The 18,897-nt window shown below is 39.8% G+C and overlaps 1 protein-coding gene across 1 annotated transcript in view; it reads left to right on the plus strand.

Moving 5' to 3' along the window:
- The first annotated feature begins 9,541 nt into the window (after positions 1–9,541).
- pcbp2 (poly(rC) binding protein 2) overlaps positions 9,542–18,897 on the plus strand; it is a 22,217-nt gene continuing 12,861 nt past the window's right edge. Inside the window, exons 1-2 of the mRNA XM_053624761.1 lie at positions 9,542–9,722; positions 18,460–18,612. Coding sequence (XP_053480736.1) covers positions 18,520–18,612 — 93 coding nt within the window. The 5' untranslated portion in view covers positions 9,542–9,722; positions 18,460–18,519. The remainder of the gene's footprint in view (positions 9,723–18,459; positions 18,613–18,897) is intronic.

Consider the following 18,897-nt stretch of genomic DNA (forward strand, 5'->3'; position numbering starts at 1 on the left):
ATGTGCTCCAGGATGATGGGGGAGACCTGATCGAGCCGCTTCTGCATTTCCTGTATGTAGTCGACCAGGGACAGGAACGGAGAGGGCTGCTCCTCCCATGCTTCGTGGGTGACATCCAGTAGTTCCCGTGGTCGCTGCCTGAAGAGACGTTCAAAAGGGGTGAACCCTGTAGAGGCTTGGGCCATCACCTGGATGGCGATGCGGATGTAGGGCAGGAGGAGGTTCCAGTTTTGCCTGTCTTCATCTACCACCCATCTGAGAATTTGCTTGAGTGTTTGGTTGAACAGTTCCACTAGGCTGTCAGTCTGTGGGTGGTAGACGAAGGTCCGTAGGTGTTTCAACTGCAACAGCCGACACAGATCACCCATTAACTTAGACATAAAAGGCGTACCTTGGTCCGTTAAGATGTCTTTGGGGATCCCCACATGGCTGAACAGGAGCACCAGCTCTCTGGCGATGTTCCAGGAGGTGGCCTTTCGAAGGGGGACTGCCTCTGTGTACCTGCTGGCGTAGTCGGGGATCACAAGGATGTATTTGTGCCCCCGGGCAGACTTTGGGAGCGGCCCTACCAGATCCATACCCACCCTGTGAGGGGGCATGGGCGAGTGGGGCGTGGGCGGTGGGCATCAGGGCACTGTTCATTGACACTGAGGGAACTGTTGGCAGAAGGCCCGAACATCGGCATCCATGCTGGGCCAGAGGAACCGATCCCGCAGGCTTGGCCAGGGTGTTGTGGGCCCCGAGGTGGCCGCTGAGCAGGTGGCTGTGGGCCACCTGGGGTACAACCAGGAGGTCGCAAGGCTGGCCCCGGCATGCCGTCCGATGGTACAGGAGGCCATTGGACACCAGAAAGTAGTTGGCGGGGAGGCGCTGCTCTGGCTCCTGGACCACGCCATCGATCAGATCAGACAGGGTCTGGTCAGTGGCCGTCTTTGGGCAGTTGTGCCAGGAGCACATTTTGTGTTGTGTGTGCGGGCTGCAAGCCTGCCATCACACATGTTAAAAGGCTAATTTGTCATTAGAAAACCCTCGTGAAATAATGATAGCAACCACAAAACACATCTGTGACTGGCCAATAAAAAGGTTAAAATGGGCAAAAGTACACAGGCATTGGACAGAGGATGATCGGGGGGAAAAGTGTTATGGACAGACGTTTGAGGGCTTCAGATCACAGAGATGAACATTTGTAAGGTGGAGAAGAAATGAAAAGATGCTGGGGGGGGGGGGGGTGCATAATGCCATTTGTCAAGCATGTGATGTGGAAATGTCGTGGTCTGGGGTACTGTGGTGGTGGTAGAGTAGGAAAGTTGTACAGGGTAAAAGGAATATTGGACATGGCAGGTTATCCATTCAAGAGCCCAGAACATGCAACTTAGTTACTTATGTCCTTCAACAATTACTGGTCATCCAGGAAATTATTCTAGCTGGGTAATCACATGCCAGCTGTAGATACCTTTGACATAGTCATTTTACTGCTAGCATTAGACCAATCACTACTGTTAATCTACAAAACTTGTTCCCTCTGTGGGGGAGCTGGTTGACACCTAGCACTTAATGGTGTTCCAATACTCATAAGGTTCTGCCTGCCTCACACAACCTTTGGGTAGATGGCGATACAACCTCAGGTCACTAGAAGGGGTCTGAGTGCTTTGTCCATCTTGTGGGCCAGGTTCTAAACAGCACCCCACCACTAAAGTGTCAAATGGAGGAAACCCCAAAGAATTTGTTGCAGGGATCAAAAAAGGGTCTTACTAACAAATGTATGTATTCAGAAGAAGTTCAGCTGTTTTCATCAAATTCTGGAATTGAGGGGACTGAACTGGTTCCTAAAGACCTTCCCTCTAAACATGCAAAGGGTATCAGGTCAAATCTATGCCATACAACCACAGAACTGGTTCATACTGGTGGACCTTAATGATGCCTATTTTCATGTCTCCATCACCCCAAAACATAGACGGATTTTAAACTTTCATGGTTGATGGTTATCTAGGGCTCAAATTACCAGAATTACATATGCAACTAGCAGTTTGTGGCCTGTTGTATTGATTGGTTAATTTATCAATGGATCCATAAAGCTAAATCACATGGGTACATACATTTTGGCATGCCATATTGTGGTTACATCAGACTGTCAGATGGCAGCACTGGAATTACATGTAACTGAGACATCCCTCTGATTTCAGTAAACTCTGCCTCACATACACAAATTCTGCTCAGTTGTAGTGTATAAGTCTGTACACACACATACCTCCACTCTTGGTTAATAATCACACCTTGGTCTTCCACTGCAGCACATAACTAAACGGCCACTCAGACTTACCACATAATCAGAATGCGTACTTATAGCTGCCTATGGCCATAGCAGAAGAATGTCTGTCTTGTCAGAATTAAGTAGGGGGAAGGTATCCAGTGTCTAATGTCCTTTACACATTTCTCAAAATTATTAGGCTGTGGTCTATCACCTGGCTTTGCTAAAACATACAGCTGTGTGTCATCAGCACAGCAGTGGGAACTAGTACCATGTTTACAGATAATTGTACTGAGATGTAGCATATGGGGGAACAAAATATTCTAGTCTGTTTAGAAAAATATTGCCATCTATGGTATCAAAAGCTGGACCAACACAAACAAGGAGACACAACTCTTATCCAACTGTTTCAGTACTGTGATAAGGCCTAAACCCTTACTGAAAGATGTGTGTGATTTCAATGCAAGTATAAGCTTAGCTGCTGATCTAGAACCTTTTCTAGGATCTCGGTGATGAAAGGGAGGTTTGATATTGGTGTATAGTTTGACAGCTGACGCAGGTCAGACTGGTTTAAAAGATTTAGGTTCATAACCAATGGTAAAGGAGGAATTTATTATTTTTAACAGTGGAGAGAAAGGTGTCAAAGAATCCACTAGTCAAATAATTGTATATAAACACAGAAGCCAAAACTATACAGCACCAGGAAGAAATCCCCAAAAAATGTCCACAGTTGAGAGACCTAGAGAAGTAGCACTCATAAAGTCTTTGTAGACCATGGTTTCAGCAGTCAAATGAAACTGTTGACAGAGGCAGGACACACACTTTCTCTTCTGTTCTGTTCCATAGTCTGTTCTTTTGTTCTCTGTTGTCTTGTTTAAATGCAGACACTGACAAGTTTGCAGGGCTCTACAGTGCGACCATTTCACTCGCATTTGCGACTGAAAAGTACTTTGTGCGACTGTGAAAAAATATATAGTCGCACATGTGCGAGTGACCTGTTCAGAGTTGTATAATACACTTGGAATAAAAACTACAACTCCAAAATGCATCTACACCGTGCAACTCAAGTTACTAATACACTGCTTTTCATCACCTCAGTCAAATGAACAGGTGTGTAAATACGAAGCCTTTATGATGACAAGAGTAACACTGTACATCATCTGCTTCTCTCAACTTGCCAATCTCTTAAGTCTTTTATTGATCACGCAGAATGACCTGAACCTGCAACTGTGACATGCTCGTGTAGACAGAGCGGCGTCGGGTGCCAGTAAATTAATAATAATGATAACGCTACAAGGTGGAGTTTTAATTCAAACTTCTTTATTAAATAATTCCTCACCAATCATAATCAAGAGTAGCAACTGTTCAGTCTGCAAACATACAGTATGTTGCTGCTCTCCCTTCACCAACTCTAATAGACAGCACATTCACGTCATTTAAGCTCACGGTTGCCAGATATCATTAGAAAAGTCAACTCCTGTTTCCATATTTTGATTTAATTCCCCCCCAAAACACAACATTATCAGCAGACATGGCAACACTGTACTGGGGGAACCCATCTAAAAGGAACAACTGATAAACAAACAAAAAAAAAGCTTATAAAATGTTAAGACAGAAAATGTGCTTTATCATTTTATATATATATAAAAAAATGGATATTATAATAACTTCATAAAATATAAATAAAAGGAGAAATGAAATGATGTATTCTTTAAGATATTTAAAAATAAATATTTTTGCTTGTTTATTTATCAATTAACCAACAGTATTTCTCATTGCTATTATTTTAATTCAATTAACAGTGACCATGAGCACAGAGCTTACATTTAACTGTTTATGACAGACCTCCTGATTAAAGTTTAAACAAAAAATTTGGCATCTGGATCAGTATCGGTCGTAAAAATCCTGATCGGTGCATCCATAATGAACACCATTACACTAAAGCACTTTGCATCTGGTGGGTAAATGAACTCACCCAATCACATATGAGGACTGGGATATGCTGCTTTATCTTGAACAGACAGACTTTCAAGGAGAGGTGTGATTTACAGTTCTCCATGTAGTCTGAGATTCAGGATTTTCCATTATTTTAATCAGAACTGAAGTAACGAGTAACTTGCTACTTGAGTAGTCTTCTTATTGGCTACTTTAGTACTCTTAGTGAAGTAATTATTATCATTAGTACTTTTACTGTTACTTGAGTAATTATTTTTATGAGCAGTTTTATAAGCAGCTACTCTACCCACCTCTGGACAGCTGTATGATAATTACTTTTGAATTTTTTTTGTATTGTTGTATATTTCCTGTTCTTTATTGATTTTTTTTAAAGCAACTGCGTCTTTTTGGTAGTTATTTCCAGCATGTACTGTGTAATAGGTACAAGAGTAGGCATGATAGGCTGTCGTCTGGCCAGCAGCCGATCACTGATACCTAGATTGCATTTTCACAAAGTTGGCACTTCTTTCACCACGTTCCTATGAGAGTGACAGGGCATCAAGGATTTTGCAGGCAACCTGTTTAACTAACTTGACTTGTACAAAAAAAGAACTCTCCAAGTAACTTGTACTTCGGTTTGATCTTAAATTAGCCTGTCCAGACATGCCAGGGCTCTTAGGCTACTTCCACATATGTATTATTTGTGTGGCAATCTGCCAAAACCCATTGGAAGTCTCTATGATTTAATTCTGGGAAATAGCCAAAATAATAATAATAATAATAATAATAATAATAACTGAGGTTTGAACAAAATTTAATTGCCTTGGCTTTCTGGCTGTAAAGATCATGTTGGGTAAAATGGACATGAGCATAATCGATTCAGTTTATCTTTGATGCCCCTGGGCTGCCACATAATCATCAAAACAGAGAAGAATGTTTACACACTCTGGAACATATTCAGAGTAAGAAGAAAACAGTACTTAAAAGATAGCCTACTGAATTTCCTCAGCAAATCAGTTCTGAAATGGCAGACAAACCCCAAATATGACAGGCTTACGCTAATGTGAATAATCTGATTTTTACTGTGTCTACTGAACTGAAATCAGATTAGATTAACAACAATAGCACCACAATTGCATTATTTTTAAGCATTGTCACTCATATAATTGAACATGAAAATCATTCTGGCCAATTTGGTGCTCTATTCTTGTTCCAATGCTGCTTGTCGAGTCTGAATACTTGAATACACACTGAATACATGTTTATCAAGCTTATCTTACAGGAATTTAGTATGTATTTGCGGTGGCCATCTGGCTTGCTGTAATGCTCTGAAGACCATGTATTTGCACAGTATTGAGGGTTCAAATGAAGGAAGATTTTAAAACCAATTTCATAATAAAAATCTAGATTAGTAAAGAAGAAGAAGAAGAAAAAGGGGGAAAAGATGATGAAGAAGAAAAATTGTATCTCTTATCTTAGCTCATAAAATGGCCCATATTCTCTGAGTCTGTAAGAAGCAGAATTTCTAAAGGTATTTTCTCTTTGCTAGCGTTTATCTCTGGTTTGTGAGTGGAGGCCACTCCTTGTCACTCTCCTCTTGAATTTTTGACTTTTAATTGACTTCTGGCATATGTCTTCCTCTTCTTCCATAGTATCAAAAGAACTGATTGAAGTATAATTCAGCTAATCTTGCAGTGAGTCTATCTGTTCTGTCTGCATTTGTGAGGGATTCTCCTTGAGGGTCTTAAGGGATAGATGCATTTTATGCTTGCTCAAGTTATTTATGTTAATGACTTGTTCCAAGTCATGTCACTCTCATTGGACACTTGTGAGGTGCTACTTTTCTTCTTAATTTCAAAAATGTCAATGAAGCAACAGACCAATGAACACCTTGTTATTAGATGAGTTTCTAGGAGTAGATGATGACACTGGATCATATGTCCCATAATCAAGGCTCCATTGGCTTGATCTGAAGCTGTGAGATGGTTGCATTTTTAAAGTAGTTCTGCATTATTTGTGAAGCTTTGATGACCTTATTGGTCATATGAGATGGAGGAAGGAATTGGATGATTTTTGGATGGGGAAGTGGGGGGGGGCTATTCTGAGAAACAGAATAGTGGACAGCCTTTTTACTAAGTAGAGGTGCTAGGACAAGTTGCTGCTTCCTTGCTGCCTTGCATTTGTTGGCTCTTCAGCAAACAAGCAACATTTTTCTTCTTTAGCTAATAATTTTCTGCTTCTGACTTGCCAACCTTACTTTTGCAGCCTTGAGGCTCACATTTGCAATTCTCAGCTTTTGATTGCTCAAACAGTTTATGTAGTTTTCGAACCTGGCATGACTGCTTCTAAAATGCATAGTTTTGGTTGTGCAACCCAGACTGGGCAAATTTAAAGGCCGTGACCTTGGCTTTGCTACAAGACAACAATTTAGTCAGTCTGCTAGCATGAAGGAGTGTCAGACAGGATACAGGGAGCTGAAAGGGGTTGAAACTTCTGGGTCCTTAGGATGGTGTGTACATTAATCTTTGATTCTCTCCACCATCATGCACCACACACCACCGTGACTTATCTCTGAAAAATTATCAACCTTATAAAATTGAATCCTGCACTATAATGGCATCATAAAAAGCAAAATGACATATATTTACATCAACACACTTTGTAGGCTCCCGGCTACCTTAGTTCTCTTTCTTGGTCTTCTTGGACATGAACATGTGGATTTCAACCTCCAGCTCCCTCAATCCATTCCTCTGTAATGCTACATACAGTAACAACGCTTTATTATTCTGTACCTCCTCTAGCTCTTGGGTTGAGGAAAGGGGAAATGGTGGTGGGATAGTGGTGGTAACAGACAGTTACACAGACAAATATAAGTCACAATGTGCCTATAATTTTCTAGGTAGTTCTAAGTAACTGCCACTGCTTTAACATTAAGAAAATCAAATCCAATTTCAAATTAGACAAATTCATGTTTGGACTTTTCTCTCTAAGGGTTCAGTTACTGTTCATGCTCTCAATCATGTTGTTCATGAAATCAAAGTTACTCACTGATGCCCCTTAGCCACTCCAATATGATACCAAGGTCATTTTCCTTGGAAGGCTTGACTGGAATATTGTGCTGAGCATTTCACTGTGTTTCTTCCCCTCCACTCTGTCATATGAAAACGTTGTTTCATCTTCATTGATCTTTTCCTCTGTCTCAGTGGCAGGATTTGAGTGAAGGACAGACTAATTTACACTGTAATTGACAGACTGAATCACCAGCTCCTTACAGAAAGGTATTATAGAGGAAATGTTTTTTCATTTAAAAGGGTTCTGAGGTTTCGATATCACAAATAGAATAATCAAAGACTAAGTCCATCCATCCATTTGTTGTACCACTTATACTACCCAGGGTCACAGGGAGCCTGAAGCCTATCCCAAGGGACTCCCTGGATGAGGTGCCAACCCATCGCAGGGCACAATCGTTCGCACCCATCCACACACCCATTCACACCCTATAGACAATTTGGAAATACCAATCGTCTACAATGTATGGGGGAGAACCTGGAGTACTGAGAGTAAACCCCTGACGCATGTGCAACAAGCAAGCTCCATGCACACAGGGTGGAGGCGGGAATCCAACCCCTAACCCCGGAGGTGCGAGGCAAACATGCTAACCTCTAAGCCACCATGCCCCCCAAAGACTAAATCAGCTTGTTATATTTATTTTTTGGGGGAAAAGGGTATTAGAGTTGTCTAAGTCAAATTAATTCAGGTTCTTATGTCAGCACTTGTATTAGATTAAATAGTAAATATGACCATTACCCTTTTTCTACGATTCAGTAGTGTAGAGTGGGCCATTTCTTTTTTTGAATACTATATGATATCCACAACCCCAATTCCGAAGTTGGGACAGTATGGAAAATGCTAATAAAAACAAAGAGGAATGATTTGTAAATGTTCTTTAACTTGTATTTAAACAAAAAGCGTATAAAGACAAGGTATTTGATGTTTTACCTAATCAACTTCATAGATTTTTTGAAGATAAACTAATAGAACTAATTATGAAGTGCAAAATAAGGCAACGAAGGCAGCTGAAGAAATGCATAATGGATGAATGTGGGAAAATTCCACTTAACCTACTGGTGTTTTCAGTGCCCAAATGCTTAATAAGTGTTGTTAAAAGAAAAGGTGATGTTACACAGTGGTAAACAGTTGACTGTCTCAAATATTTTGGAGTGTGTTGGAGTCGTCAGATTTGAAATAAGTGTATATTTTCAAAAATAAACTAAATTCACAAAGTAAAACATCAAAAAATGTGTTTTCAGTATAGTACACGGTGACCTGAATTTTCAAATGACTCTTTTTGTTCATTTGTTTTTTGTATTTTCCATACTGCCCCAACTTTTTTGGAATTGGGGTTGTATCTTATAGCAATATCATAATGATAGTAATATCATTACTATTAATATAAATTAATAGTAATATCTATGAATTAATGTTTTTCAGGTTAAATAGGGTTTTTTTTTTGTAAAAACCATCTCAAATGAAAACAACCAGGTATCTCTGACTACTGGTACTGAGAAACCAGAATCTTAAGATTAATTATGTTCTGAAATTGACCAACACAGAAAAATAATTTTTAGGCTATTTAACCAGTTTTATCCCAAACTTAATCAGAACAGAAGGCCATATCATGTTGTACAGAGCAGTAGTACAAATATTCAGTTATTTATTTATTTATTTATTTTTAATCCTGATTGGTCCATTGCAGGGCAGAAGCACAAATCATTAAAAAAAAAACAATTAAAGGAAACGGCTTTTTAAACATTTATTTTTAAAAATTATTATTATTATTTTACTTCTAGCTCTTTAAATGCGTCCCTCTGCAATGGTATAGGTTTATGATTGGCTGGATACTGAAGATGAATGAAATGAATAAGCACTCTTTGTACTGTTGTTTTTATGGTTAAAACCAATCCTTGAATTGAATGTCTTTTAAAAAAAATCTATTTAATTGGAATGTTGGTTAAAAATTATTCAGAATGAAAGTATGAAGTAATAAACAAGAGCCTAAATGACACAGAGATGCAAGATGATTATGTTACAAATTAGTTTCATAGCTCAGAATTACATTCGCTGTAAAATCTGATTTATAGTTAAATAGAGAAATACTTCAGTGCTGTGTTTAACTTTTACGCTTTTCATAAACTTCCTAAGTCGTTTTAATTGTAACCCTGAAACGATAGAGGTCATGTATTTGCTGGTGTCCTGCTGGCGGCGACAATCTCAGCTGCTCTGCTCTCCAGCGCCGTAGCACAACACGAGAAAGGACAAAGAAGAGAAAGGGGCGGGACGCGTGACGAAATACGTGGTCAGGGGTGAAAGTTGATTGGAGCGCGTTTCGTTGTCTTTGTACCAGGAGAGTGGAGTCTGATCACGCAATTGTGTGTCTTCCCTCTTCCCCGAATCCTCTCTAAATTCCCTCCCGAACCTTTCCCCTTTTTACCCTATAAACCCTACCCCTCCCCTGAACTCATCGCCAGGGTTGGAACAGGTATGACAACATCCATTTGTGTTTCATTTATTTATTATAAATCGTTGTGTGTGTTTTTTTTTTATATATAGAACTACGGAAAGACCAATGAAGATCATCGGGCACAGTGCGTATGTTCACTAGGCCTCTGCGGATGCGAGCTAACCTTGCTAGCAGGCTAAAACTCGTTTTGTTCAAATATACATCCCACCCGAGGTTTTCGTAGTTGTTTTTTTCGAGATTTATAATGCATTTTGGTTTTAACTTATGTTTTACTTGACTTTTTGTAATGTGGTTAGTCTAGTTTGAGACAACTAGCTGTGTGTGTTAGCTAGCGGTGTGGTTGCTAAGCTAAAGATGTGCTTATGACAGCTAAAGGTTCGCTAGCTGAGCGCACTGCTCAAATTGCTATCGCGATATAGAGAAGTCGTATTTAACCAAATTCGTGTGTGTGTGAATTACTTCAGTAACATTTCGATTTCCGCACATTCCCAACAGATGGTTAGCGGACAGCTAGCAGTGTCGGGGTATTATTGCTGCTTGTGTACGTCTTTACGTTATGACGTATTGTTGCCATTTTGCGCCATGCGAGATGGCCGCGCTAATGAGGGACTCCACACGTTTCTTTCGGCCTTTTCCTTTCGCTTCATATTCTACATGGATACCTAGCTGTCTGTTTTCAGCTTATTCATTTTGTTGGGGTTCCCCCCTCCATACAGGTAACTAGACACCCGAGTATCTGTGAGCCTAGTTTATCACAAGTAAGTTGCGTTTGTGAGGACGCAACGTCCATCACGCCTCAGCTAGCTAGCCACATGCGCGTGGTTGTTTATATAGCATTCAGCACAAACAAAAAGGTCTGCGTCACGTGCCTTTTTTACACCAAATTAAAGGAAATTCTCACCTCAGTTAACGCATTAGTGCACCCCTCGTTTCAATAATCATTTGCCATGCCCTTGCCGACTTCCCCTCACAACTCACACGGTAGTAACACATACGACACAAGTGGCTACTAAAGCCTCTTTTCCACGGCACGGTTCAGCTCGCTTTACTTTTGAGCTTGCTTTTCCACGGCAGTTTAGTGCCGCCTTCACGCAGTAATGTTGTATTATCGAAGCCCTGTACAAATACACGGTCAGGCCGTTTTCCAAACGCCTTTCTTATTCACTGAACAAGGACCCTATTAAGGGTGTAAAATAACGGCGTTCTAGACCCTACATAGTGCTCCATAAGACTAAGTTAGATTCAGCCGCGACAGGAGTGACTTTGATAAACGCCTGTTTGGAAATCAAGCGAGATGTAAAAATTAAGACGGAAACCATTGTTGTAATTTGATCTGTAATGAGAGGAATGATATATAATTTTCAATTAATTAGGTATTACCATATGCAAAGTATGTATTAAATGACATATTTATTCAGGCTCAATACCGAACCACTCGGTAAGAATTCCCTACTCCGTCTGTGCTTGGCTCATGTTTAGTCTCGGCTTACTCAGAACCTCGACTGAGGTGGTATTAAAAAAGTACCAGGTACTATCCACAGTGGAAAGCCCCCAAAAAGCAAGTCGAGCTGTACCGTGCAGTGGAAAAGTGCCATTACTGAACAAGGGAATGGGGATAATTTTTTTTTTTTTTATTATTTTTAAAGAGGTGGCGGTGCAGTAAGGAGAGCAGATTTTATGATTGGAACTCACTTGCCCTATGTAGTAAACGTAGACATGCACAAAGTGATTTGTGCAGTGAATTGACTTGAAGCAGTATAGAATTGATCACCAGGCTGTGAGAATCCCGGTAGCGAGTCCTTGAGCAAGATCTTTAAAGATGCGAATGTACTTCATTACGCGGACGTGTGTTCGTGCGTTGTTGACATTCGCTTGTGTGTTTTAGGTACATCTGGAGGATTCAAAGCAGCGTCCTCTAGATGGCGGTTCAGAGCCAAAATCAGACCATCTAGTTTCTAAGTCAAACTGTAATGTTTTTCAATTTCATGCGTATCAGCGTTAAGCAGATTGACAAGCTCCGTTTCTCTTGAAAACTTTCAGCCGTCTGCATGATTGTCGTCATGAACTGCACCTTGAATCTAAAACCCTCACCATAGCTTGAACACTAATCTAGAAAATCCGTCAAATCCTGACGGAAAGATCTTATTTGAGTCGAATACCACCACTAAAGCCTCTTAGGTTTTTTTTTATGTGTATACTAGCGTATGTGCACAGTCGTACGCATAGTCTTTCAAAGTGTACTCGATTTGACATGTACGCATTCACAGGCGGTCGACGCATGCGCGTTATGACCACTTGCACTACCCCTCCTGGCCTACAAGAGTCAGTACAGAGCAGTAAAGCAGGTCTTTTTGTGTGAAAAAGACGATTCTTGCCACGATTAGCACCCATATACAAATCCTTATACACTTTAAGGCTAGGATTATACAAACACGGGTACTTTTTAACCTGCACTCATTTCTGTTTATTCAGTTTTTTTCTTCAACTACTTTGACAATCAGCGGTGCTTGTTCACTGTTGCCGTCTTGTGGAACAACTAAATAGTGCAAAAGAATTAAATGCACGATTATAATAGTGCGGCACGCGTTCTCTGCTGATGATAAAATTTGCATCATGCGTACTGTATGCTGTTCCTAGCATGTGTGTAAAAAGTGAAGCATACTTCCTACTTAAGCTGTAATTATGAGTGGGGAAACTCTGGGGTTTTCTTTGAGTTCCAAGTTGGCGCCATGTTAAAAACATGGTGAACTCAATGGGTACAGCATCTGTAGTTGACGATAAATTTGTTGAAACATAATTGGCTGCACAAAATGATAGCATTGCACAATTACAATATGATGTATGTAATGATGGTTTACAGTAGCTTTATAAGTTGATTAAAAATATTTATTAAAAAAAAGCTAATCACACCTGATGTGCATTCTTTGTGCTTAATTTTCTAGAAGTAGTGTTTAAAAAAAAAAACGCTGTATTTTTTGTAGTTAATTAAGAGAAGGTAAACCGCCATCTTGCTCTGACCAGAGTGACTCAAATGCACCTGACGTCGTAATTACGACTTCCCAACTCGTGAATGCAAACTCCCCAGATGGACTTGAATTCTCAGTAATACTCAGACTTTTCGGTAAATTTGAGGTTTTTCATATTCAAACTTTTACTTGTAATATGAAAACTGTTATTGTTAGTATTCAATAACGGTCTAGTGTAGTACACAAGTATGCCATTTGAGACGTAGCATTAGTTTGTTTATGCAGTTGGGGACCAAGTGTTTGCATTGGTGTTGCACTATATGGAAGCATCACGTTAATTTCTGAGGACATGCAGAAGTGTAGTGCCAAATGACCACAGGATACTTGGGGCAGCCATCTTGTGTATGTGAAGTTAACAGTAAATATATCAGCCTTAACCCTCCACCGGTGGGCTCAACTTTAAGTCGCTTTGGAGGGAAATGTCTACCAAATTAATGAACATACTTCAGCATCATGTAAGATTAGTTTTCTCGTTAAACTGAAAAAAACTAGGCTCGTTTGACTGAGCTAATCATCTGCGTAAACAAACCTTCTAATACCCTGCGTTGTTAAAGAATGAGCATAATGTACATTCAGGTTTTATTACATTTTTAACAAAACTGTTTTATACTCATAAACAATTTTTTGTCCACTCTTGTTTCACTTTTGGTTTGATTTCAGGTTTCAGGGTGGCACAGTGGTGCAGCAGATAGCATTGTTACCTCATAGCTCCGGGGTCTGGGGTTTGATCCCAAGCTCAGTTTACTGTCTGTGGAGAGTTTCACGTGTTCTTCCTGTCTTCATGTAGGTTTCTTCCAGTCCTCCAATTTCTTCCCACTTTCCTAAAACAAGCGCATAGGAAGATTGGCTATTCTAAATTGCCCCTAGGTGTCAATGTGGTGCTCTGCAATAGACTGGAATCCCATCAGGGGTGAATGCTCCCACTTCGCACCCAGTGATCCTGGGGTTAGCTCCAGACTCACATGACCCCGAACAAGATAAAGTGGTTACTGGAAATGAATGAATGATTAATGGCCAGTCTGTGTTTCTAAGTTTCACGATCTGCATTCAGTCTACGTTTCTGTTGACTAATTCTCTCATCTAGCAAAGTTTATGTGATAAAGTAATGGATCGGCCCTTATGGCGTGTCAGTGATTCCCTCAAGGGAAAATGACTCAAGCAAGTCAACAAGTAGCCTACAATGCAGCTGCATAAACAAATCTAGCACTTATGAGGCACTTGGGCTGTAGCAGTCATTTAAATTTAATCTGCCTTTGGGTGGACTGTTTTTTCTCCCTTTTTTTTTTTTATCAAGACCTCCAGATTAATTTAAAAAAGATCTCCAAATTGTCAGTCATTCTGTTAGTTTCAGGTGCCGGTTAAGACCTTTTTTTTCATGGCATGTACTTGATGCAGCAAATAAACACTTTAGATACTCCTTTGGTCAATACATCATGCAGGTAGGGTTTTTTTTTTATTTGTTTGGTTTTTTGGGACCTGTCAGACTTTGTCCCTAACTTTACGACCAAGGAAACCAGCAATACTAATGGCTGGTTAATTCATTTATTGTGGCAATGTTAATATTCTTAGCAACTCTAAGGCACTTGTTTTGAGTGTGTTGGTGCATGCAGAAATGACTCACTGCACTCATTCATTTAATACAGTTAATTATTGTTTAGTAATTTGGAGTTTATCATTCAGTACATCACATTAAACATTTGATTGACTTAGTTTTTTTTCCCTCAGAAGTCGACATTTGAATTTTATAACTTGTTTCTCCACTCTTTTCTTCTATAGACTTAAACTGTACTGGTCTTAACCCCTTGAGAAACCTTTTCTATTATTCAGTCAACACTGGAAGAAATTTTTAACAAAGTCAAACCTAATGCAATTTTAGAGTTTTTAAGAAAAATAGATTTTAAGAACGTTATATAGAGTCCCTTAGACACGGCGTTAAAACACAAGCAAACGATCTTCTGTAGACTCACCGTGCAAATGCTGCAGAGACAACACAACTGTTCATGAGTCAAATTGCATTTAGAAGCAAATAGATATTGCAATTTTAATAAAATTTTTGTGCAGCCCAGCTGTCATACAGAGGCTTGCTATTTTTCCTCTATCTGGATGTTCGTGTATATGCAGCAAATGTTGAATAACCGTTTAGGTGCGCTGAATGACGATAAGATACAGAGAAATCTTTAAATCCAGTTAGTCTTTTTAAGATATTTTTTAAATTTAATATTAATTAAAGATACGGGAGGAAGCTGTTTAAATGAACATATGAATAGCAGTAACTGCTGATGTCGTATTAAGATTAGATTTTATTAGTGTGAACCTGCTTATTGATGAGTCTTTGAGAAAAGGCTGTTAGCGGCCTCAGCTGTTCCATGGGTGCAGGGGCTGTCCCTGTGTACTGCAAGACGTTTTATAACAAAATCGTGCTTTGTGACATGAATTAGTTCTTTATTTGGGGATAAAATGTTGTTCAGGCCAATAAAGTGTTTTGTTTGTTTTTGTTTTTTATTTCTCTTCTTCTTTTCTCTCTGAACTGACTGAATAAACTTTGTAGCTGCAGTTTTTATTTATCAGCTGTTTTATTGTCCTTCCAGGAAGGGGCGAGTTCGTGATGTTTGTGTCTCTGCTTGTAAATTATGTCATTGAAGACTGTTAACACATGCCAGAGGTAAAGTCATTAATGAACAAGGACATGCAGTGTAATCGATGTAGAGTGCCACTCTTTACAAAGCACCCCTGGTGCTTCTTTCGGCTTGTGATCGTCACAAACTAGATAAGGTAGAGGAGGCCAAATGAAAAATTTCTAGATTGCAACCTTTTCCCATTCAGGTGGGAAAGTTGTTGTGCTTAAAATGAAATGTCTGTAACTGGCCCTTTTTTGCAGGTGGTTTATGACAAAAACAATTAATTGCGTTTTAATTATGCACATGCGACCCACACCCATGGTCTGGATTTTGTGAAACATCCTTCAGGTTCTGGTCCATGTTGACATGATTGCATCAGCAGATTCTTCATCTGTGAATCACCAATTCTGCCTCATCCCAAAAGTGCCTTAATGGTTCCGAGCTTGTGATTGGGGAGGCCATTGAAGTATACTGACCTCAAGTTCAAGATGGCTGTTGTGTTTTGTGTTCTGGCTGGAAGTAGCTGTTATAAAATTTGTGAAATATAGGGATGCACATGGTCAGCAGTGACACAAAGATAGACTGTGGCATTCAGATGATGCACTTCTGGTATTAATGAGCCCATTGTGTGCCGAGAAAACATTCCCCGCACTAAAGCCACTTTTCCACGGCACGGTACGGCTCGACTCGGCTTGTGTTACTTTTGAGCTTGCTTTTCCACTGCAGTTTTGTGCCGCCTCAATGTGGGTGCCATCTTCCACTCGCCTTCACGCAGGAATAATGTTGTATTATCGAAGCCCTGTACAAATACACGGTCAGGCCGTATTCCAAAGCCTGTCCTGTTCACTGAACAAGCACCCTATTAAGTGTGTAAAATACCGGCGTTTTAGACCCTACATAGTGCTCCATATGACTAAGTTAGATTCAGTCGTGACAGGAGTGACTTCAATAAACACCTGTTTGGAAATCGGTAATAAGCGAGATGTAAAAATCGAAGACAAACCTTTTGTTGTAATTTTATCTGTAATGAGAGAAATGATGCTTAATTTTCAATTAATAGGATATTGCCATACACAAAGTATGTATTAAATGACACATTTATTCAGGCTTAATACAGAACTACTCGGTAAGAATTCCCTACTCCCTCAGTGCTTGGTTCACGTTTAGTATCGGCTCAGCTCGCTCTGAGCCGGCTGAGGTGGCACTAAAAAAGTAACGGGTACTATCCACAGTGGAAAGCCCCCAAAAAGCGAGCAGAGTCAAGCCGTACTGTGCAGTGGAAAAGCGCCATAATACACCAGCAGCAGCCTGAACTGTAGACTCAAGGCAGGTTGGCTCCATGGATTCATGCTGTCGATGCCAGAGTCTGACCCCACCATCTGCATGTCGTGTGACATTTTTCCAATCTTGAGCTGTCCTGTTTCGGGGAATCTGTCCCCACTGTAGTCTCAGATTGCCGTTTTTGGCTGGCAGGAGATGATTTTGATGTTGCTTTAGCACATCTGCCTCAAGGTTCAGTGTGTTGTACAGTCCGAGATTTTTTTTTTATTTTTTCCCCCTTCGCTTGGTAGACTTGATTGATGATAGTATCAGAAATTGTCGATAGATTCCTGATACTATTGTGATGGCTATCAAATTAGATGATTGAAATGTCTGCTAGAAAACAATGTCTACAGCTTTAAGATCAACAAACACAGACTTCAGCTGTATCTAGTAATGTTTTTTGTTGTTGTTGTTTTGCCTATGCTGTAGTCCTTTACTAACCTTAATAGCCTATTTTGTCCAATTTCAGAGCAGAGCAACAAAATATTTTTTCTATAATCTATCTGATCTTATCTGCTGTTAATACCTTCTCTCACAAACATGAATGGGGTTTAAATTATGAAACAGCTACTCTACCATACAGGAATCCAATAAGCATCTCTGCTACTGTTCAACATGGATCACTTACTTAGTTTATATAATTTATAATTCCATTTTATAACGAGATTAGTTACAGATAACTTGTCAGGTTTATTTTCAGCCCTGACTTCAGTTTTGCAGCGTTCCAGACCTTGTTAATGAGTAAGTCGAAACAAACTCCCAGTATTTTTATTTTGCTGTAATGACATAACATGTACATGACACTGCTAGGATTTTCTTGTTAGCAGTGTTGACACCTCTATTTAGATTTTCACAATGATGTCTGCATATTTTGTAGGATCCTGTTTACAATAGGAATGTGTGTTATCTGGCTATCCATAACAGTTCAAGCTACAGAATGTATGTTTTGGAATTTTGCCCATTCTGGTAGAAAAATGCTGTCGAAAGTTGCTTGTTGAACAGCACTTTATAATGTGGGGGGGGTAGTCTTCTTTTTCTTCTTCTCCTAAAGTCGCCCAATAGTAGCGAGCCAGACAACTAATGCTAATGTGTTGCTAACACACAAGACCTTGTTGGTGGAGAAAGCCTTCTTTGTTATGATCAGTCGGCATGAATTTGAAGGGAAAATGCTTCTCTGTTATGATTGCTACGTCTTTGTGTTAAGCTGTACTGGAAAGTTGCAGCCATGTCTTTAGCTGCACTTTCTTACGCGGACATATCTGAGCTGGCATATGATGCGTGCGCATTCGAATTTCCTGCCAAGTCGAACCTGACAGCTCTGACTGAGAAATTACTATTACAAGATTTTCAAGACTCTGTTAACTGCTGGGAGATGGGGACAAGCCTGTTTAATATGGAGTCATCAAATATTATTACCCACTGCAGCTAATTGCTGCTCCCGCGCTAGTACCATGCACACGTTTTGTTTGACACATGCGATTCAGAGAAATGTACAGAAATAAAGATGCACAGCAAAAGCTTTTCTTGAATAAACAGTGGACATTTCAGCCAGTTGTCCTATTTCACTGAGTCCCAGTATGTTTAATATAGGCTATATTTATACGGATGTATCAGATATGATGTGATGTACAAGACCACTCCTTGGTCCCACTGAACTTCTCTTTGAAACGTGAAGTATCGATTAATAATACTTGTGCAGCGTTGTGCCTATTCTTTTGCCTTAAATAGAAATCTCTTTTTCAGCTTGCACAAGTTCCCAGTCCTGAAGATTGTGTGTATGTCTGACAGGTTCAACAGTGGTGACCAAAGAGCATACAGTAGAACCAGGTATATCTCCAAAGCACAGGGATGGACTCCAGCGTGATTGAAGGTGGACTCAATGTCACTCTCACCATCAGGCTGCTTATGCATGGTAAAGAGGTTGGAAGCATTATTGGAAAGGTTAGTTCTCCCGCACTTTGAAGAAAAGAAACCAGTGAAAAACCTTTGTTTTGTTTGGTGTACAGATTGAATGCTCAAGACAGCAGGAATGAAAAAGCTATGTGGCTAGTAAAATTAGCTTGTAACAGGCTTTTGTGATGGGTTTTTTTTTTGTTTTTTTTAATTATAATTATCTCTGCTCATGATTTTCCATTTTAAAAAATCCATGATAAATGGTTTCATTGTCCAGAACCAACAACCTTAAGTGAAATGGAAAAGCAAGCATTTCCACCATTTCAGATTTAA

The sequence above is a fragment of the Ictalurus furcatus genome, chromosome 5, assembly GCF_023375685.1.
Source record: "Ictalurus furcatus strain D&B chromosome 5, Billie_1.0, whole genome shotgun sequence".
NCBI lineage: Eukaryota > Metazoa > Chordata > Actinopteri > Siluriformes > Ictaluridae > Ictalurus > Ictalurus furcatus.